Source organism: Vidua chalybeata, chromosome 24 (genome assembly GCF_026979565.1).
Source record: "Vidua chalybeata isolate OUT-0048 chromosome 24, bVidCha1 merged haplotype, whole genome shotgun sequence".
Taxonomy (NCBI): domain Eukaryota; kingdom Metazoa; phylum Chordata; class Aves; order Passeriformes; family Viduidae; genus Vidua; species Vidua chalybeata.
Genome location: NC_071553.1, coordinates 4,417,214 through 4,438,448, shown reverse-complemented (window position 1 = coordinate 4,438,448; position 21,235 = coordinate 4,417,214). Strand labels below are relative to the sequence as shown.

The 21,235-nt window shown below is 59.2% G+C and overlaps 1 protein-coding gene across 1 annotated transcript; it reads left to right on the top strand.

The window, feature by feature from the left end:
* The first annotated feature begins 5,578 nt into the window (after positions 1 to 5,578).
* On the top strand, positions 5,579 to 12,203 carry OPTC (opticin). The gene is made up of 6 exons (XM_053963811.1): positions 5,579 to 6,236; positions 6,560 to 6,698; positions 8,619 to 8,777; positions 9,833 to 10,035; positions 11,059 to 11,154; positions 11,882 to 12,203. Exons 1-6 carry the CDS (start codon positions 6,015 to 6,017, stop codon positions 12,050 to 12,052), a joined length of 990 nt encoding a protein of 329 aa, XP_053819786.1. The 5' UTR covers positions 5,579 to 6,014; the 3' UTR covers positions 12,053 to 12,203.
* Positions 12,204 to 21,235: the final 9,032 nt, after the last annotated feature.

Below are 21,235 nucleotides of genomic sequence, written 5' to 3'. Positions count from 1 at the left end.
CCTCGCCTTCCTCAGGCGCTGCTTCACCCAGCAGCAAAATCTCCTTGCCTGGGGATGACTCTCCCAAAGTTTTTGGGGGTTGGTGGGCTTGGGGTTTTAGCTGGAGTGATGCTGAATTGGGGAAGGAATTCTTGGCTGGGAAGGGCTGGGATGGAATTCCCAGAGAATCCCTGGATGCCCCTGGATTCCTGGAAGTGTCCAGGGCCAGGTTGGAGCAGCCTGGGCCGGTGGAAGGTGTGCCTGCCCATGGGATGGGATTTAAGGTCCCTTGACCCCAAAGCAGGGTTTGAGGGTCAGCCCTGGTGTCCAAGCTGGTGTCACACCTGCAGGCCAGGCTCCTGCCCCACGTGCCTTCCCTTAATGAGCATCCCTGCTAATTAGGAGAGCCTCATCCTGGCTGCGGGGCTGTGACACCGAACATCGGGGTGGGTGACAACCACGAGCTGCCCCCACAGCACCAGGGGAAGCCCTACAAACCTCCCCGGGGTGAATTTCCTGGTGGGAGCAGCGTGGAGAGCTCCAAGGCTGCTCTCCCAGCCCCGGCAGCAGCCAGGATCCACCACGGGGCTCTGAAATCTGGGATGCAGGGACACATCTGTGGGGCCACAGCCCCAATCCCAAAATCCTACATCCACCCACATCTGTGGGGCCACAGCCCCATCCCAAAATCCTGCAAAATTCCCTGTAAAATCTGGGGTCACATCCATGGGGTTACAGCCCGATCCCAAAATCCTGAATCCTTACCTTTAAAATCTGAGGATTCAGGGACACATCCATGGGTCACAGCCCCCTTCCAGCATCCTGCAAGATTCCCTGTAAAATCCTCCATCCATATCTATGGGGTTACAGCCCCATCCCAAAATCCTGAATCTTTCCCTTTAAAATCTGAGGATTCAGGGAAACATCCATGGGGCCACAGCCCCATCCCAAAATCCTGAATCCTTCCCTGTAAAATCTGGGATTTGGGGACACATCCATGGGGCCACAGCCCCATCCCAGCATCCTGCATCCTTCCCTGTAAAATCTGAGATTTGGGGCCACATTTATGGGCTCACAGCCCCATTCCAGCATCCTGCATCATTCCCTGTAAAATCTGAGGATTCGGGGCCACATCCATGGGGCCACAGCCCCATCCCAAAATCCTGCATCCTTTCCTCTGAGATCTGAGGATTCAGGGACACATACATGGGGCCACATCCCCATCCCAGCATCCTGCAAAATTCCCTGTAAAATCTGGGGTCACATCCATGGGGCCACAGCCCCATCCCAGCATCCTGCATCCTTCCCTGTAAAATCTGGGATTAGGGGCCACATCCATGGGCTCACAGCCCCTCTCCAAGCCCCTCTCCCACGCCGGCAGCAGTGGGATCCGCGGCGGGGCTGGGGCTGCGCGTGTTCCCACACGAGCGGGGTGGGTGGGTGGCGGCAGCGGCTCCTCCTCCTCCTCCTCCTCCTCCTCCTCCTCCTCCTGCGCGTCCCCTCCGCGTCCCCAGAGCCGCTCCTGCTGCCGCTCCCCCGCGCGAATCCCGAGCGCAGAGGGAGGGCGGCTGCGGGGGAAGGTGTGAGGATGTGGGATGGGGCGGGGGGCCGCTCCCGGGGGGGCTGAGCGGGTGCGTTTGTGGTGTGCAGAGCAGGCACCCCCCCCCCCCCCAGCCCCTCCCCGCAATCCCCAGGGTGAACCCCCCCACTCCCAGCCGGGTTTTCCCTCCCCGGGGGAATCGGATCCATCTCCCATGGGAGCTGAGCACCCCAAAGCTGCTCCCTGCAAAGCCTCGGTGCCCCCGTGGGGTTGGGATTGGGGCTGGGAGCGTGGGAAGCTGCTCCTGTGGGGTCACGGGCAAGGCTGGGACCCCCCCATTAGTGGGGTTAGAGGGGTGGGGGCTCCTCAGCTGCTGCTCCCAGGGGCTGGGTCCCCTCCCCAGGGGGATCAGGGATTGGGATCAGGGGGAATTCTGGCTGCAGCCAATCCCCCGTGCAGCTGGCGACCCCCCAACCCCTTCTGGGGGTGCTGAGCAGGGACCTCCCGCTCTGAGGGGTTGGCACCGACCCTTTGGGGGATGCCGGGCACTGAGGGACATTTGGGATGGTGGCAGGAGCACAGGGACCTTCCAGGTGACACCGTCCGTGCAGGGAATGCTGAGGGGGACAAGGGGAGGCTTGTGGGGACAAGGATAGGGCATCATTCCCGGGGCCAGGACAGAAAAGCAAAGACCCCAAAGACCCCATTGCCCTGGGGACCCTTCACCCCTGGGAACCCTTCACTGCCCTGGGGACCCTTCACCTTTGGGAGCCTTTTACCTCTCTGGGACCCTTCACCCCCAAAGACCCCATTGCTCTGGGAACCTTTCACCGTCGGGGTACCCTTCACCCTCGGGGGACCCCATTGCCCTTTGGGATCCTCCATCTACGGGGACCCAGCTGCCGGGGGGACCCCACTGTCCTGGGGACCCTTCACTCCCGGAGACCCCTTCATCTGTGGGGACTTCTTCACCCCTGGGGACCCCACTGCCCGGGGGACCCCACTGCCCTTTGGGACCCTTCACCCCAGGGAACCCCACTGCCCTTTGGGACCCTTCACCCCAGGGAACCCCACTGTCCTTTGGGACCCTTCACTCCTGGGGACCCCACTGCCCAGGGAACCCCACTGCCCTTTGGGACCCTTTCATCCCTGGGGACCCCTTCAACTTTTGGGATCCTTCACTCCGGGGAACCCCACTGCTCTTTGGGACCCTTCAACCCTGGGGACCCCTTCACCCTTTGGGACCCTTCACTCCTGGGGACCCCACTGCTCTTTGGGACCCTTTCATCCCTGGGGACCCCTTCAACTTTTGGGATCCTTCACTCCTGGGGACCCCACTGCCCAGGGGACCCTGGGCCAGCCCCACCTTTCTCATCCCCGCAGCCCCCCCGGCCGCGCTGTCGCCCCCCGCCCCCCCAGCTGCCACATCGGCTCCGTCACGGTGGCCACCGAGCCGCCTAATGAGCGGCTTAATGAAGATTAGCGGCGCTGCGTGCTGAGCGAGGGGGGCGCACGGGCGGGGGCTGGGGGCTGCGGGTGCCGCCGGTGCCCACGGGGGGCTGGGGGGCTGCGGGGGTGTCCCCGGCCGCCCCTCACCCCGAGCAGATGGGTGCGCCGGGAGGGTGGGTGGGTGCGTGGGGGGCGATGCGCCGCTGGCGGCAGGAACATTTTCGCGGCCGTGGGTGGGTGGGCACGAGGCTGCCCAGGAGGGGCTGCCCTGCTCGCCCTGCCCCTCCTGGGGTGTGCCAGCCCCGCGGTGACCTCCCCCAGGAGGGTCGTGGCCCCACGAGCGGAGCTCTGTCCCCGGGGACACAGGGGGGCGTGGAGGGGGTGTTCCCACCCTGCCCCAATGAGGGGAACAGTGCTGAGCCCCCCCTGCACCCACACCGGCTCCCCCTCTCCAAAAAAACCCAAAACCACCCCAGAGAGTGAAGATCGGGGGTGCTGAGCCCCCCCTGCACCCACATTGGCTCCTTGTCCCCCCAAAAAAACCCAAAACCACCCCAGAGAGTGAAGATCGGGGGTGCTGAGCCCCCCCTGCACCCACACCGGTTCCCCCTCCCCAAAAAACCCCAAAACCACCCCAGAGAGTGAAGATCGGGGGTGCTGAGCCCCCCCTGCACCCACACCGGCTCCCCCTCCCCAAAAAACCCCAAAACCACCCCAGAGAGTGAAGATCGGGGGTGCTGAACCCCCCCTGCACCCACATTGGCTCCTTGTCCCCCCAAAAAACCCCAAAACCACCCCAGAGAGTGAAGGTTCGGGGTCCCGGGAGGGGAACTGGGCTGGATGAGCTCAGTGTCCGGGGGGGTCTGTGCAGCCCCCCCAAACCCTGCGCTGCTCACTGTCCCCCCCCCTCCCTGGTGGCACCACCTGGGGTGGCGCTGGCTCTGTCCCCCCCGCCCAGCGCCGTGTCCCCACCGCCCGTGGGGACACCGGGGAGCTGTCACGGCTCGTTCCCCTCCAATCCCGCCCCTGTCGGCCCCAGCTCGGGCTGCTGGAGCAGAGCCACCTCCGGGGCCGCCTGGCCCTGGGGACAATGTAAGGACCCGGCAGGGGACCGCCGGTTTGATTGGCCGCATCCCGCCTGTCCCCTCGGCCAGACCCTCGAGCAGCCCCCTCCTCCTCCTCCTCCTCCTCCTCCTCCTCCTCCTCCTCCTCCTCCTCTCCGTGCCTTAAAAGCCGGGCAGCCCTTCCCCAGCCCCTGCAGCCCAGCGGGGCTCTCCACGCCGAGGAGGAGGAGGAGGAGGAGGAGGAAGAGGAAGGACAGGGGGTACGTCTGTCCTGGTTTCGTTTGGCTCCTCCAGAGCCCCCCCCCGGGCTGGGACAGCTGGGGGATGGGAGGGTTTGGGCGGGGGGGGGTGCAGGGGGCTCAGCGCACTGGGAAAGGGCGGATTTGGGGGGAAAGAGCAGGAATTTGGGGGCAGCATCCTCAGGACGGAGTGAAAAAACTCTGGGCTGGGTGGTGGATTTGGAATTTGGGATTTGGGATTTAGGATTTGGGACTTGGGATTTGGGATTTGGGAGAGGCTGGAGGGGGCTGGGACCCTCCCCCTGCTCTGCCGTGGGTGTCCCACGGGAGGGGAGCTGGAGGGAGGGAATTCTGTGGGAATGGGCCCTGGAGGGTTTGGATGTGGAGCTGCCAGGACTGGGGTGGGGGGGTCCCCGTGCTGTCACACAGATCTTGTGGCCTCTGGCCTGCCAGGATGTTGGAAAAGCAGATTTAGACCGGGATTTACACCTGGATGTGGGAGCAGAAGGGGAGAGCAGCAGGTCCAGGGCCCCTGGGGCTGGTTCTCCTCAAGCTGCTGGGCTTGTTGGGCCAGTGGCCGGTTCCACCCATCGCCACGAGCGCCGTGACCCCCTCATCACCTCCCGAGTCCCTCAACACCTCCCAGTCCCTCATCCCCTCCCGACCTCTCCGTGCTTCCCGGGGCTGGGAAAGCCGGGCAGCCCTGGCAGCCCCGCGGGGCCTCTCCCGCACAGCCGAGCGTGAAATGCGCTGAAAAGGGTCACCGAGTGTCCCCAGGGCCGGGGGCTGCCTGTCCCCCCCTGGGGCTGGGGGCTGCCTGTCCCCCCCTGGGGCTGGGGGCTGCCTTTCCTCCCCAGGGCCGGGGGCTGCCTGTCCTCCCCTGGGGCCGGGGGCTGCCTGTCCTCCCCAGCGTTTGGGGGCTGCCTGTCCCCTCCTGGGGCTGGGCTGCTTGTCCCCCCCACCCCGGGGCTGCCTCAGCCACATCCCGGCCCCGCATCCAGCCCTTGGTGACCATTCCAGGTCCCCTGGTGGCCCATCCAGCCTTGGTGACCATTCCAGGTCTCTTGGTGACCCATCCAGCCCTTGGTGACCATTCCAGGTCCCCTGGTGACCATTCCAGGTCCCCTGGTCACCATTCCAGGTCCCTTGGTGACCATTCCAGGTCCCTTGGTGACCCATCCAGCCCGTGGTGACCATTCCAGGTCCCCTGATGACCCATCCAGCCTTGGTGACCATTCCAGATCCCTTGGTGACCCATCCAGCCCTTGGTGACCATTCCAGATCCCTTGGTGACCATTCCAGGTCCCTTGGTGGCCCATCCAGCCCTTGGTGACCATTCCAGGTCCCCTGGTGACCATTCCAGGTCCCTTGGTGACCCATCCAGCCCTTGGTGACCATTCCAGGTCCCCTGGTGACCATTCCAGCCCTTGGTGACCATTCCAGGTCCCCTGGTGACCATTCCAGCCCTTGGTGACCATTCCAGGTCTCTTGGTGATCCATCCAGCCCTTGGTGACCATTCCAGGTCCCTTGGTGGCCCATCCAGCCCTTGGTGACCATTCCAGGTCTCTTGGTGATCCATCCAGCCCTTGGTGACCATTCCAGATCCCTTGGTGGCCCATCCAGCCCTTGGTGACCATTCCAGGTCCCCTGGTGACCATTCCAGCCCTTGGTGACCATTCCAGGTCCCCTGGTGACCATTCCAGGTCCCATCCCCGGGCGCGGTGACCCCGGCCGGGTGCAGGATGTGTCCCCTGGGCTGGCTGGGCGTGGCCAGCCTGTGCCTGGGGACACTTTGGGCTGTCCCAGCCAAGGAGAGGAGGAAGGCGGAGAAGCCCAAGTCTGAGCTGACCCTCTATGGAAACCTGGATTTGGACAACTACGAGGTGACCTTGGATAACTACGGGGACATCCTGGACCTGAGCAACTACGAGGAGCTCTACGACTACGGGGACCTTGTCCCGAAGGTGAGGGGGACACAGGAGAGCCCCTGGCTGCATCCCGGGACAGGGATTTGGTGCCAGGGACGGATGTGGCACGGCAGCTCCTGGCAGCAGCAGCCCTGGCAGCTCTCCCGGCGCTGGGGAAGGTTTTACCCGAGCCAAAGCTCTGCCAGCTCCTGGATGTGAGGATTCCTTCATCCCTCTGGGCCAGGGGGGGTTCCTTGGAGAGCTTGGAGAGCTTTCCAAGAAGGAATTAATGATCCCAACCCGGTGCCTGTGACCCTGACTGGTGCCACCCACCCCGGAGGGGACGAGTCGCCCACCCTCACACCCAGCCATGTTTGCAGATCGAGGTTGGCACCTTGGCTCCTCGCCCCAAGGACCCCAAACCCCTCCCAGAGCTGGGTGAAACCACGGCTGGAACCCCAAAACCGCAGCCCCCGAGCGGTGCTGGCCCCATGTCCCCAGCGCCCATCCCCGGGCAGGGTGAGTTGTGTTCCCTTGGGATGCATCCCCACATCACACCGGTGGAGTTTTGGGGGGGAAAAAGGGGGAATTTTGGTGCTGCCAGCAGCTCTTTGCAGGGTTTTGGGGTTGAGTCTGCTCGCACAGCGAGGCAGGAGGGCGGCAGAGAGAGAAATTACTGGGGAAAAAAATGAACTCCAGCAAAGCAGCGAGGCTTTAATGAGCAGAGGCTTTGCGACAGTGGCAATTAGATTAGTGACAATTAAAATCCTGCAGCGAGGATAAATATCTTTATTCCTTTTCTGTCACTCCAGGCTGGGAAAAATTAAGTGGGAGGAGAAAGGAAATTGGTGCTGAGCTGCTTTGAACCCCCCCCGGAAGGGGTGGGGGATCAGGTGTGGGGTGGGCTCGTGCTGGGGCTTTGGGGGCAGCTGGGACAGATTTTTTCTTGATCCAAAAGAATTTTCTTGAGTTCTGCTTCCTCCAGTGGGAAAATTAAGGGGGCCAGGAGAGCTTTGGGTGTAAAAAGCTGAATTTGGGGGGCTTTAATCTCCCCTCCTCCTGCAGGAGGGATTTGATCCTGGGCACTGCATTTATTAACAGTTTGGGGTTTTTTGGTTTTTTTTTGCTGGGAGTTTCTGGCCCTTCCCTGGATGATGCGGGGCTGTGGCAGCTCTGGGTGTCACAGATCCGTGTCCCCAGGGCAGGGTGGGCAGATTCTGCTGTTGTGGGGTATTTTGTGGGGTCAGGCAGCTGTGACAGCTTTAATGTCATGGACTTTGTGTCCCCACAGTGTGGGCACATCCTCCCGCTGTTCTGGGGTATTTTATGGGGTCAGGGAGCTGTGACAGCTCTGGGTGTCACAGATCCATGTCCCCAGGGCAGGGTGGGCACATCCTCTCACTGTTGTGGGGTATTTTGTGGGGTCAGGGAGCTGTGACAGCGCTGGTATCATGGATTCTGTGTCCCCACAGTGTGGGCACATCCTCCTGCTGTTCTGGAGTATTTTATGGGGTCAAGGGACTGTGACAGCTCTGAGTGTCAGCAGCTCCGTGTCCCCATGGCAGGGTGGGCACATCCTCTCACTGTTGTGGGGTATTTTATGGGGTCAAGGGGCTGTGACAGCTCTGGGTGTCACAGATCCATGTCCCCATGGCAGGGTGGGTAGATTCCGCTGTTCTGGGGTATTTTATGGGGTCAGGGAGCTGTGACAGCTCTGGTATCATGCATTCTGTGTCCCCACAGTGTGAGCAGGTCCCTGTGTTCTTCTGGGGTATTTTATGGGGTCAAGGGGCTGTGACAGCGCTGGTATCATGCATTCTGTGTCCCCACAGTGTGAGCATGTCCCTGTGTTGTTCTGGGGTATTTTATGGGGTCAAGGGGCTGTGACAGTGCTGGGTGTCACAGATCCGTGTCCCCAGGGCAGGGTGGGCACATCCTCTCACTGTTCTGGGGTATTTTACGGGGTCAGGCAGCTGTGACAGCTTTAATGTCATGGACTTTGTGTCCCCACAGAGTGGGCACATCCCGCTGCTGTTCTGGGGTATTTTATGGGGTCAAGGGGCTGTGACAGCTCTGCTATCATGCATTCTGTGTCCCCACGGAGTGGGCACATCCTCCCGCTGTTCTGGGGTATTTTATGGGGTCAGGGAGCTGTGACAGCTCTGGTATCATGGATTCTGTGTCCCTACAGTGTGAGCAGGTCCCTGTGTTCTTCTGGGGTATTTTATGGGGTCAAGGGGCTGTGACAGCGCTGGTATCATGCATTCTGTGTCCCCACAGTGTGAGCATGTCCCTGTGTTGTTCTGGGGTATTTTATGGGGTCAGGAGGCCGTGACATCTCCGTGTGTCACAGACCCCACATCCCCACAGCCGCGTGGGCTCCTCCCGCTGTTGTGGGGTATTTTAATGGGGTCAGGGCTTGTTTCCATGCACCCCCAGGGCTGCCCAGCTGCCTGCTGTGCCTGTGCCTCGGCACCTCCGTGTACTGCGACGACGCCGAGCTGGAGCAGATCCCGGCGCTGCCCCCGGACACCGCGTACCTGTACGCCCGCTTCAACCGCATCGGGGCCATCCGCGCCGGCGACTTCAGCGGCCTCGGTGCGTCGGGGTCACCCCTCGGGGACCCCAGGAGAAAACCCCCCCCCCCCCCGCAGCGGCCTCAGAATAGTGAAGTTAAAGAGTTTATCGGAAGAATAAGTTAAAAAGTCAAAAAAGCAGAGTTTTATCCCGGTGGTGACGGGCGCGCCCGGAATTTGATTTCTGCAGTTTTGTAAGGTTCATTAATTGGGATATTTAACAGGTGTATTTGGGGTTTGATGGTTTTGTAGGGTTAATGAATTGGGATATTTAACAGGTATATTTGGGGTTTGATGGTTTTATAGGGTTAATTAATTGGGATATTTAACAGGTGTATTTGGAGTTTGATGATTTTGTAGGGTTAGTTAATTGGGATATTTTACAGGTATACCTGTGTTTTGATGGTTTTGTAGGGTTAATTAATTGGGATATTTAACAGGTATATCTGGGTTTTGATGGTTTTATAGGGTTAATGAATTGGGATATTTAACAGGTATACCTGGGTTTTGATGGTTTTATAGGGTTAATGAATTGGGATATTTAACAGGTATACCTGGGTTTTGATGGTTTTATAGGGTTAATGAATTGGGATATTTAACAGGTATACCTGTGTTTTGATGATTTTATAGGGTTAATTAATTGGGATATTTAACAGGTATATCTGGGTTTTGATGGTTTTATAGGGTTAATGAATTGGGATATTTAACAGGTATACCTGGGTTTTGATGGTTTTATAGGGTTAATGAATTGGGATATTTAACAGGTGCGTCCCATAGGAGGTTCAGTTGTTCCACCCCTGCACCAGCCCCACTCTGCCCCACTTCTTGTTGTAGAAGATGGAATAACACCAAACCAGTATTTCAGGAATGTGTTCAGAAGGGCAGTCGATTGTTCTAGAATCTGAGAGAAAGGGTGGCAAAAGCACCAGAGCTAGCTAAGGAGCTGTAAAATAGCCACGAATACATGAAAAAATGCATAAAAATCATCACTGGCACAAGGGAAAAAACCAGGATTTGGATGGGGAATGAGGGGAATAAACCTCCCTGGCTTTGTCCCTCTTCTCCTCCTGCCCTCAGAGAAGCTGAAGCGCATCGACCTGAGCAGCAATTCCATCTCGTGGGCGGACGCGGACGCGTTCCGGCGCCTGCCCAGCCTGCAGGAGCTGCTGCTGCCCGAGAACCGCCTGACGGCGCTGCCCGAGCTGCCCCGCGGCATCGTGCGCCTGGACGCCCGCCTCAACCGCATCGCCAGCGCCGGGCTGCGCCCCGAGGCCTTCCGCGTGTGTGCCGGGACAGCCGCGCCGGGGCCTGCCCGCCCCGGGGCACGGCGGGTGCCGAGGGGGGCGACAAGGGGGCCAGCTCCAGGGGGGGCAGCTCCAGGGGGGGCAGATCCAGGGGGGGCAGCTCCAGGGGGGTCAGCTCCAGGGGGGTCAGCTCCAGGGGGGGCAGCTCCAGGGGGGTCAGTTCCAGGGGGGGCAGATCCAGGGGGTCAGCTCCATGGAGATCAGCTCCAGGGGGGGCAGATCCAGGGAGATCAGTTCCAGAGAGATCAGTTCCAGGGAGATCAGCTCCAGAGAGATCAGTTCCAGGGAGATCAGCTCCAGAGAGATCAGTTCCAGGGAGATCAGATCCAGGGGGGGCAGATCCAGGGGGGGCAGTTCCAGGGAGATCAGCTCCAGGGGGGGCAGTTCCAGGGGGATCAGCTCCAGGGGGTCAGTTCCAGGGGGATCAGTTCCAGGGGGATCAGCTCCAGGGAGATCAGTTCCAGGGGGATCAGCTCCAGGGGGGTCAGCTCCAGGGAGATCAGCTCCAGGGGGGTCAGTTCCAGGGGGGTCAGTTCCAGGGAGATCAGCTCCAGGGGGGGCAGTTCCAGGGGGGTCAGTTCCAGGGAGATCAGCTCCAGCGGGGTCAGCTCCAGGGGGGTCAGCTCCAGGGGGGTCTTCTCTAATGGGGTTTTATCTCTATTGGGGTTTCATTTCTATTGGAGTTCATTTTTATTGGGGCTTCATCTCTGTTGGGGTTTTATCTCTATTGGGGTTCATCTCTATTGGGGTCTTATCTCTGTTGGGGTTTAATCTCTATTAGGGTTTAATCTCTGTTGGGGTTTTATCTCTGTTGGGGTTTTATCTCTATCGGGGGTCTTATCTCTATTGGGGTTCATCTCTATGGGGTCATCTTTAAGGGTTCATCTCTCGGGGGTTCATCCTTAGGGGTTCATCTCTAGAGGGTTCATTGGTTCATCTCTTGGGAGTTCATGTTTAGGGGTTCATCTTTAGGGGTTCCCCTCTGCCCTCTCCCCGCAGGACCTGAAGCAGCTGCAGTTCCTCCATCTCTCTGATAACCAGCTGGATTTCATCCCTGTGCCCCTTCCCGAGAGCCTGCGCTCCCTGCACCTCCAGGTGGGATGGGGTTTGCCTGTACCTGAGCCTAGCAGAGCCCTCATCCCCCTCCTCCTCATCCTCCTCCTCATCCTCTTCTTCCTGGTCCTGGCCCTCCTTATCCTGGGCCTAGGCCTGGTCCTGGTCCTCCTCCTCATCCCTTTGACTCAGATTTGTCCCTTTCCCTGCACCTCCAGGTGGGATGAGGTTTACCTGAGTTTAGCAGATCCCATTTCTTCCTCCTCCTCCTCCTCCTCCTCCTTCTCATCCTCTTCATTGTCCTTTTCCTGGTCCTGGTCCTTTTCCTGGCTCTGGTCCTCCTGATCCTGGCTCTAGCCCTGGTCCGGGTCCTTTTCCTAGTCCTGGTCCTTTTTCTGCTCCTTGTCCTGGTCCGGGTCCTTTTCCTGGTTCTGGCCTTGGACCTGGTCCTATTCCTGGTCCTTTTCCTGGTCCTGCTCCTGCTCCTGGTCCTGGTCCTATTCCTGGTCATTTTCCTGGTCCCGGTCCCGGTCCTGGTCCTGGTCCCAGTCCCGGTCCTGATCCCAGTCCTGCTCCCGGTCCTGGTCCTGGCCCTGGTCCTGGTCCCGGTCCTTTTCCTGGTCCTGCTCCTGCTCCTGGTCCTGCTCCTGGTCCTATTCCTGGTCCTTTTCCTGGTCCTGCTCCTGGTCCTGGTCCTGCTCCTGCTCCTGCTCCTCCTCCTCCTCTCCCGCTCCCCGTGACTCGGGTCCGTCCCTTTGCGTCCCCGCAGAACAACAACATCCAGACGATGCACGAGGACACGTTCTGTGACAGCCAGGAGCAGGGCCAGATCCGCCGGGCGCTCGAGGACATCCGCCTGGACGGGAACCCCATCAACCTCAGCCTCTTCCCCAACGCCTTCTCCTGCCTGCCCCGCCTGCCCACCGGCCGCTTCTCCTGAGCCCCCGGGGCTGCAAACGCAGCAAAGTGCTCCCAGACCCCGTCCCACAGCGCTCAGACCCTGCTGCTCCACGGAAAATGTGGCAGAAGTGGAGGTGTTCCACCCCAGGGCAAACGCATAAAAATAAAAAGAAAATAAAATAAAGATTTTAAAACGCATTCAAAGCCTTGTTCTTGGCAGTGAGAGCAGCCAGGAGCCCTCACGCAGCCCCAGCCCAGCAGCTTTGATTGGATTTGCAGAGATGGGATTGATGGGATTTCCCTGCGCCCCGTTTCTCCCTCCATTCCCTCCAGAGCTGTCGGAGCCCAGGACACCCCTCTGGCTGCCCTGCCTGTCTCAGGACCCTGGCAGGGGGCTCGCAGACCCTGGCACGGTGTCAAGAACACCTGTGGCTTCGATTTTAGCCCGTGGAAAAAGCTGCCAGCTCTGTGTGAGGAATTACAAACCACAAGGGTTTGAGTAGTGTGGTGGTTGAATTAACACAGGGTGGAAAAGTGGAATTTTGGGGCTTTTTTAGAATGGGGTTCAGGGGGACAAGACAGAGGGATTTGGGCATGTCTTGACCTCCTTTTCCTTCTCCTTGCCCTCCATGTCTCGCTGTGCTGGTGACACTTTTCTGTTGGTTTCAGGCACAGACACACTGCCCAACATCAATGACAGACATTGGCACGTTGTTGTAACCACGGCGGAGTTTTGGGTATAAAATGTGAACACTGCCCTGAGGGCAGACAGAATGCCATGGCCGAGCTGCTGGACAGAGCTCAGCAGGGCAGAGAGAGAATGTTCTAGAGAAGGGAAAATGAACAACCTTGAGAATGCGACCCTGCGCATTCAGATTTCTTCTTTGGCTGCGGGGCTGGGAGAACGAGGAGTTTTACAATCCTGGGGTCACCTCCACACCTGGACCCCGAGACAGAGCCTCAGGGAGATCCTGAGATCCCGGTCAGGGTGTCCCGGCCAGGGACCAGGAGCTGCATTGCTCCAGGGAGGTGACGCTTCCAGACCTCAGCTGTGATCTGTCCCCTGGCCCAGCTCCAGCTGTGCAGCTCCAGGGGGGGTGTGGCACATCCAGGTGTGACCTCTGGGCACAGCTGGACTGTCCCCGTGTCCTCCCAAAGAGGGTAAAACAGGAAATCCCCACACAGGGCGGCTGGAACCTTCCATCCCCTCACCCCAGACCCGTGGAGTTCCAGGAATAGGGACTGGGAGCTCTCCTGGAACTGGGTGGGATCTCCAGCACCCCTGGGTTTGGGATGGTATCCATGGGTTTGGGAAGGGATCCCTTGATCTGGGACAGTATCCATGGATTTGGGATGGCATCCATGGATTTGGGATGGCATCCACGGATTTGGGAGGACATCCCTGGATTTGGGAGGGCATTCCTAGATTTAGGATGGCGCCCACGGATTTGGGAAGATATCCATGGATTTGGGAGGGTATAAATGGATTTGGGATAGTATCCATGGATTTGGGAAGGTATAGATGGATTTGGGATAGTATCCATGGATTTAGGAGGACATCCCTGGATTTGCGATGGTATTCATGGATTTGGGATGGTGTCAGTGGATTTGGGGGGGTATTCATGGATTTGGGAGGGCATTCCTGGATTTAGGATGATGCCCATGGATTTAGGATGGCGCCCATGGATTTGGGATGGTGCCCATGGATTTGGAACTGCAGAGAAACCCGGAGATCCCCGAGTCCATCAGCCGGGCCAGGAGCAGCAGGAAATCCCTGGGCTGGAGCTGAAATCTCCGGGCTGATCCCGGCTTTGCGCAGCCAGCAGGAGCTGCCCAGCGGTGCGGGATATTTTCGACGCGATGTATTCATCCCTTATATTTTTATCCACGTGTAACGAACACCGCGAGGGGGATGACACATCCCTGGAGAATCCAAAGCCCTGAACTGAAACCACGGAGCTCAGCCCACATCCTCGGAGCCCGGGGAGGCATCCGAAGGCGGCTGGAGAAAACCTGGGAAGAGGATCCGGCTCCTCATCCGTGGGGACGCGGTGCCCGCGGCGCTGGCACAGCGTGGGCACCTCCTCTCGCCCCTTTTCCGTGCAAAACCCAGCCCAGGCGTGGATTGTTGACCCAAAATCCTTGGGAAATGGGAATTTGGAGTTGTTTTAGTCAGAATTCCAGGATTTGTTGCCGCTGTTGTGTCACCCTCGAGCCTACGGATCCGCTGCCCCCGCGTCCTCCTCCATCCTCTCCCACCCTTCCAACACCTTCCCACCAGCCTTCATCCCGCTGATCCCATGGGATGGAGCCCCCAGCACCCCCTCCCCAAATCCAGCCCCACCTCTGCCCCTCCAGAGCTCTGGAAAAGGTGGGACCCCCCCGTCCCATCCTGGCTGAGGGGACCCCAAAGCCACCCAAGGCAAGACAGCGCTCCTAAATCCCAACTCTCCTGGAGCACATCCCCCTCGGAGCTCCTCGTTTCTTTTGGAAAAGTTGGGATTTCTGCAAATCAGGCTCCAGCAGGGTGGAATTGGCCGATTTTCCCCCGCCGGGTCCTTCGCGTTGGTCCCGCTAGAGGGCAAAGGCAGCGTCGGGAATGCCGGACCTTCCCCTCGGAGCGCGCTCTCCCTCCCGGAGCCTTCGGGCCCCCCCGGGAATGCCCGCCGGGATCGGGAACAGCCCGGGAATGATCCGGGGAAGGGCTCCGAGGAGCTGCGGGGGCTGGGCTGCGGCAGGAGGGTGAGGGCAGCACGAAGGTGGCTCCTGGATTTACAGAAATCCCAAATTCCCGAAAGCAGGGAGGGGCTCGGCGGGGGTTTTGCTGGGAGAGTTGAGGTTCAGGGCGGGCGCCTTGGGTGGCTTCTGTGTCCCTGTCACCCCCAGGGAGGAGGGACCAGGATGGGGCAGGAGGGACCCCGGAGGGGCCGAGCTGGGGCTGTTTTGCGGTCGGTTATTGATTATTGGGGCAGTTATTGATCGCGCCCTCGCGTCCTCACTGGGAACGGCCACCCCCTCCTGCCACTCGTCCCCCCCCCCCCCCGTGGGCAGGGACTGTCCCCAGGCGCTGCTCGGGCTCCGTGATCCCGTCCTGGAGCAGCCAGGAGGGCACAGAGCCCTCCCGGGGGTCTCTGCATCCCTGTCCTCCCCTCCATCCCTGCTCCCTCGCTCGGGGAACGTTTCCGTGTGGATTCCTGGCTCGGCCTCCCTCCTCCCTCGTGGCTGTGCCGCTCAAGGTCACCTTCCCTCGGCGGGGCTGGGCTGTCACGTATTGATCGCTCGGCTCTGGCAGCGCCGGCTCGCAGCGCTCCCGAGCCCCCGCCAGCTCAGCATCCTGCGGCTGCTCCATATGGCCCCCGCCCCCTCCTCTCCTCCTCCTCCTCCTCCTCCTCCTCCTCCGTCCCGCCCTCCCCGCTCCGCTCCCAGCCCCAAACTCAGCCGGGGAATTCTCCAAACGCTCCGAGACCCGGAGAGCGGGACCCGCTTCCTCTCTGCCCCCGCGGGAGGGGGCACCAGCACGGGCCTCGCTGGGGGTGTGGGGGGAGCTGGGACAGCGGGTGACACCCCTGGGGGCTCTGGGTGACACCCCTGGGGGCTCTGGGTGACACCCCTGGGGGCTGAGGGTGACACCCCTGGGGGCTGAGGGTGACATCCCTGGGGGCTGAGTGTGACACCCCTGGGGGCTCTGGGTGACACCCCTGGGAGACTCTTTGTGATATCCCTGAAGGACAGCGTGTGACAACCCTGGGGGACAGTTTGTGACATCCCTGGGGGACAGTTTGTGACATCCCTGAGGGCTCTGTGTGACACCCCTGGGGGACAGAGTGTGACAAGCCTGGGGATCTGCGGGTGACATCTGTGAGGGCTCTATGTGACATCGCTGGGGAATTCTGTGTGACATCCCTGGGGACTGCATGTGACATCCCTGGAGAACAGCGGGTGACACCCTGGGGGCTCTGGGTGACACCCGGGGGCTCTGTGTGACACCCCGGGGGCTCTGTGTGACACCCCGGGGGCTCTGTGTGACACCCTGGGGGCTCTGGGTGACACCCCGGGGGCTCTGTGTGTGTTCCCCCCATCCCCTTCTGCCCAGCAGTTTCCACCTCCAAGTCCGCATTCCCAATTCCCTCTCCCTGCTCCTCACCCAAATTCCTTCTCCCTTTTCCCTTGGTCCTTTGGTCACCACGTGGGGACAGAGCCGTCCCCTGGTGTCCCTTGGCAGCTCAGGGATGTGAAACTGCAATCAGGGAAGGACGATGGAACTTTTCGGCCTCCTGGGCCCTGGAAAAGTTGGGAAGATCCCCCAGAATGACCAAAACCTCATTTTCCTGCCCCAATCCCAATGGGGTCGTTGCTGGAGTCATTAATTCCCCCCGGGATTAACAGATTATTCTGATTATTAATGGTGCTGCTCCAATTCTGGACTTTTTCCCCTTTATTTTTCCAGAATATCCCAGTGCTGGGATTGATTAGGTGGGAGCAGGGGATGAAAGGGACACCCATGAATTATCCCTGAGGTGCAGACAGCTCTGGGGTCCCTCCAGGGAAACTCAACAATGGGAATGGGAACGGGATGGGGGGAACAGCCCGAGCTTTCCTTCTCCCCATTTTCCCCTTCACCACTGGAAAAACACAAAAACAAACAAACAAAAAAAAAAAAAAACAAAAAAAAAAAAGAAAAAAAAAAGAAAAAAAAAAAGAAAAAAAAAAGAAAAAGGAGGAGGGAAAAACGCAGCAAAACGCAGCAAACACATTCCTTGTTTTTTTCCACATCCCCCTCCCCCTCGAATTGTATAAAAATAATCTGTAGAAATTCAGATTTCTCCGGCTCAGCCCCCTCCCTGCAGCATTCCCGAGGGATTGGGGGTTCCTGCAGCATCCCGGGGCTTTCCTGGCTTTCTCTGGGATCGGGATCCCGTGCCCTGAGCGGCTCCGGGGTGGGAGATGTGATTGCCACACCGCTATTTTTAGCAGCCACGCGTTAGGTCCTGTCAACAGGAGCCCTGACAAAGCCTGGGAAAAGCTCCGGGATGGGAAGCGTGAATTGCCGGGAATGTGGGCCCGGGATGAACCCGGTGCCTGCTCAGGGAGCGGCTCCGAGGGCTCTGCGTTTGGGGGAAGGGGGTTCGGGGTGCCGGGATGGGATGGAGGATGCCCAGGAGAGGGGGGTGGTGGCCCTGTGGCAGTGTCACCTCCCTGGGGGGGTGACAGCAGCGTGGCTCCCCAAAACAGGGAATGTTCTCCCACCCTGCTGCTGCTCCCAGGCCAAATCCCGCCCCAGGGAAAATTCCCTCCAGCCCCGTTCCCAGGGGATCATCTCCCATCGGATCACGGGGAAGGGACGAAATGGAGGAAAACTCCAGCGGGAACGGCCCTTCCACGCCGCAATCCCGCCTTTTCCGAGGACCACATCCAGCATCCTGATGAGCACGAGGCTCCCCCCCAGCGGGAATTCAGTGCTCCCCCATTTTTATTTGTCTTTTTTAAAGAATTTTGACTAAAATCCGAGCTCTTCCAAGCGGGATTTGGGTGGGTTTGGGGGGGATGCTCTGCCCGGGGAGGGGTTCGGGTGGGGGGCAGCAGCCGGGGAGCCGAGGATCGGACGGGAGGAGGGGAGCTCTGATTGATCGGCGTCTTTTAAAATAACCACGCCGAGCCTGGATCTTCCCTTGCTGTAGGATGTGGAAAACCTGCAGAGGGGGAAGAGAGAAACAGCTCCGAGCGAGCCGAGTGCGAGGATCGCTAATTTATGATCAGAGAAATGTTGGAGCTGCAAGATTGCAGGGAAAGGACCCGGCTCAGCTGGGGAGAAATCCGCGTTCTCCAGGGCTCGGGAAAAGGCTTCCCCACAGGGAAAATTATGGGAACGCAGAGCACGCTTAGCCCAAATTGCTGCTCGAGGAATTATTCCTGCCAGGAATTATTCCTGCCTTTCCCTTCCCCCTGGTGCTTCCAGCTGATTTTTTCCTGGCCCTGCTCGTCGGGATGCGAGGATTTGGGGGAAATTCTCCTTTTGCTGGTTTTGTTTTTTTTTTTGGGGGGGGGGGGGATGTTCCTTTGTGCACCCAGAGCAGGGTGGGGAAATTTGAATTCTTCCCCCGGGACCCCCTGACATTGATTTTTCCCCCTGGGTGTGTGACCCGCGGGTGGAGGTTGGTGTGGCCCCGCTGTCGCCGTCCCCTCTTCTGGAAGTCACCCTCCCAGGGGACACGGAGATTCCCGGGAGGTGCCTTCGATCCCTTCAGGAAAGTGGCGCGTGGAGCAAATTGTTTCTAAATTCTGGAACTCCCGAAATCGAGCCGGGACTTGGGACAAACGGGGGGGAAAATAAGGAAAAAAATGGGGAATAAAATAAGGAAAAAAGGGGAATAAAATAAGGGAAAAAAAAGGGGAAATAAGGAAAAAATAGGAATAAAATAAGGAAAAAAGGGGAAAAATATAAATAAAATAAGGGAAAGGGGGGAAAAATAAGGGGAAAAAAAGAGGAATAAAATAAGGAAAAAAGGGGAATAAAATAAGGCACAAGGGGGGAAAATGAGGGAAAAAAAGAGGAATAAAATAAGAAAAAAAAGGGGAATAAAATAAGGGGAAAGAGAGAGTTGTGGGCAAATGAAAGCAGGTGAAAATAAACCCCCAGGCAGCCTGGATTGACCGAGGGATGGGGATGCTGGGAAGGGTCTGCATCGGGAATTGTCTCCAAAGGGGCTTTTCCAAAGGTTCCCAGTGCCGCAGGGCCGTGGGATGGAGCCGGCGGGATTCCCGGACCCAAACCCCACAGGTTTTCAAGCCCCACACCCCCTCTGCCCATGCTGGGGACACCCAGGGCAGGGTGACATTCCTTGGATTTATGGCCTCAAACCCCTCCGGTTTTTGAGGTCGCTTTGTCACCGCCACCCCGAGCGCCAGCGGGGCCGGGTGACACCGCCAGCTGCAGGGGACAGTGCGGGTGCCACCGGCTGCTCCCACATCCCGTGATTTTCCCACTTCCACGCGGCTCCGGGGTTGATTCCGTGCTGTGGGATGGCGAAATGTCCCTTCCCTGTCACCCCCACCCCCCCCCCCGGGTTATTTTGAGCCTTTTCCCGGCTCGTGCTGCCACGGGACTCTCCGGGAGCCCACGGCGTCCCTGTGTGTCCCCCGCCACCCCCAGCCCATTCCTGAACTTTCAGCAGCTCCGGGAAGCAGCTCCATAAATCAGCGGCGAGCCGGGAAATGAAAATCGTCCCGGTGATAAATGGGGTTTATTTCGCTTTCAATGAGCGGGATCGTGGAAAAGGAGCAGGGCAGGAGCAGGGAAAAGGAGGTGCTGAGTTTTCCATTAGGGAAAAATTGTGGGATAAAGGTGGTGGGATGAGGAGAACCGAGGGAATGCTGAGGATTCCTTGCAGGGAGGGAGGGAATACAGGAAGGGCTGAGGGGTTTGGTGGCTCCGCGTTTTTGGGGTGCTGTGCTGCGCTGCTCAGGGGCGTGCTCACCCCACAGGGGTTTCCTGGCTCTGGAATGGTCCAAATCCACGAGGAAATGTTATCCTTGGATCCAGGTGGGGGTGATTATCCACTGGGCTCGCCAGTGCCTGCAGCACCCGCGTCCTGCGGCACCCAAATCCCGCAGCACCCACAGGACCCACATCCTGCAGAACCCAAATCCTTCAAAACCCAAATCCCACAGGATCCAAATCCTGCAGAACCCAAATCCTTCAAAACCCAAATCCCACAGGATCCAAATCCTGCAGAACCCAAATCCTGCAGCACCCACAGGATCCAAATCCTGCAGAACTCAAATCCTACAGGATCCACATCCTGCAGAACCCAAACCCTTCAAAACCCAAATCCCACAGGATCCACATCCTGCAGAACCCAAACCCTGCAGCACCCACATTCCCCAGCACGAAAATCCTAACAACTCCTGCATCTCACAGCACCCAAATCCTGCAGCATCCAAATCCCAACAATTCCTGCATCTCTCAGCACCCAAATCCCAACAACTCCTGCATCCCACAGCACCCAAATCCTGCAGCACCCAAATCCTGCAGCACCCACAGGATCCAAATCCTGCAGCACCCAAATCCCAACAACTCCTGCATCTCACAGCACCTAAATCCTGCAGCACCCAAATCCCCCAGCACCCACATCCCCCAGCCCCTCGCCCCTCAGCCCCAGGCTGGCCCCGCAGCCCCGGCAGCAGCTCCCTGAGCCAGGGGCAGCTGTGCATGGGATGATTTCAGGATTTGGCCCCAGGACAGCGGGGATGGGAGCCCGCATTAATAAATCAGCGCTGCCCCAAGCCACAGGGCATTTCCTGGGATTAATGACCGGCTCCGGGAGGAGCCGGTGATTTGGGATGAGGCCAAAAATCCCATTTACCCCACCCGGTGCCGAGTCCCTGCGCGCTCTTTGTGCCAAGGTCAGCAACGCCTTTTTCCAGCCAATTTTTAAAATTATTATTAACAAGAATAATCAAGTGCTGGAAATGGATTTTCATTCCCAGCACGGCGATACCTCCAGGTTCCTGCAGAGAAAGGGCGGGTGGACACCCCTCATAGTAAAAATGGACATGGAAACAGCATCCCTGTCCCCCAGGAGCCTTTTCCTGGCTGTCCCGGGGACAGGACGGTGTTGGGGACATTCCCTGGCCTCTCCTGGAGTTCCCACGGGGATTTGACACCCTGGAATCGCCGGGAAGGGATGGGGCAGGGAAAAGGCGGGCCCGAGCGAGCGGGATGCGGGCCCTGGGCGATTTTCCGATGGATGTTTGCGGGTTGCCGTGGCAACGGGAGAGCCGCACTGGTCCTCGGCTTTCCCTTCCTCAGAGGGAAGAAAGTTTTGTGCTCCTGGCCGCGGGCGGGAATGCGGTGGGATCGGAGCTGTGGGATGGGCTGGGAATGCGGGAACAGCCCCATGGGAATGCGGTGGGATCACAGCCTGGGATGCTCTGGGAATGTGGGATCAGAGCTGTGGGATACGTTGGGAATGCGGGGACAGCCCCATGGGAATGCGCTGGGAATGGGGTGGGATCGGAGCCGTGGGATGTGCTGGGAATGCGGGAACAGCCCCGTGGGAAGCTCAGGCTCTGCTGCCGCCACTCCCACGCGTGTTCAGGGACACAAAAACACCCAAACACGCCGGGAAAATTCCAAGCCAAATCCATCCCGAGGAGCGGGAGAGCCCCGCACTCCCACTCCACGTTGCCGTGTGGCGATCCAGAGTGGAATTCCAAGGGCTGG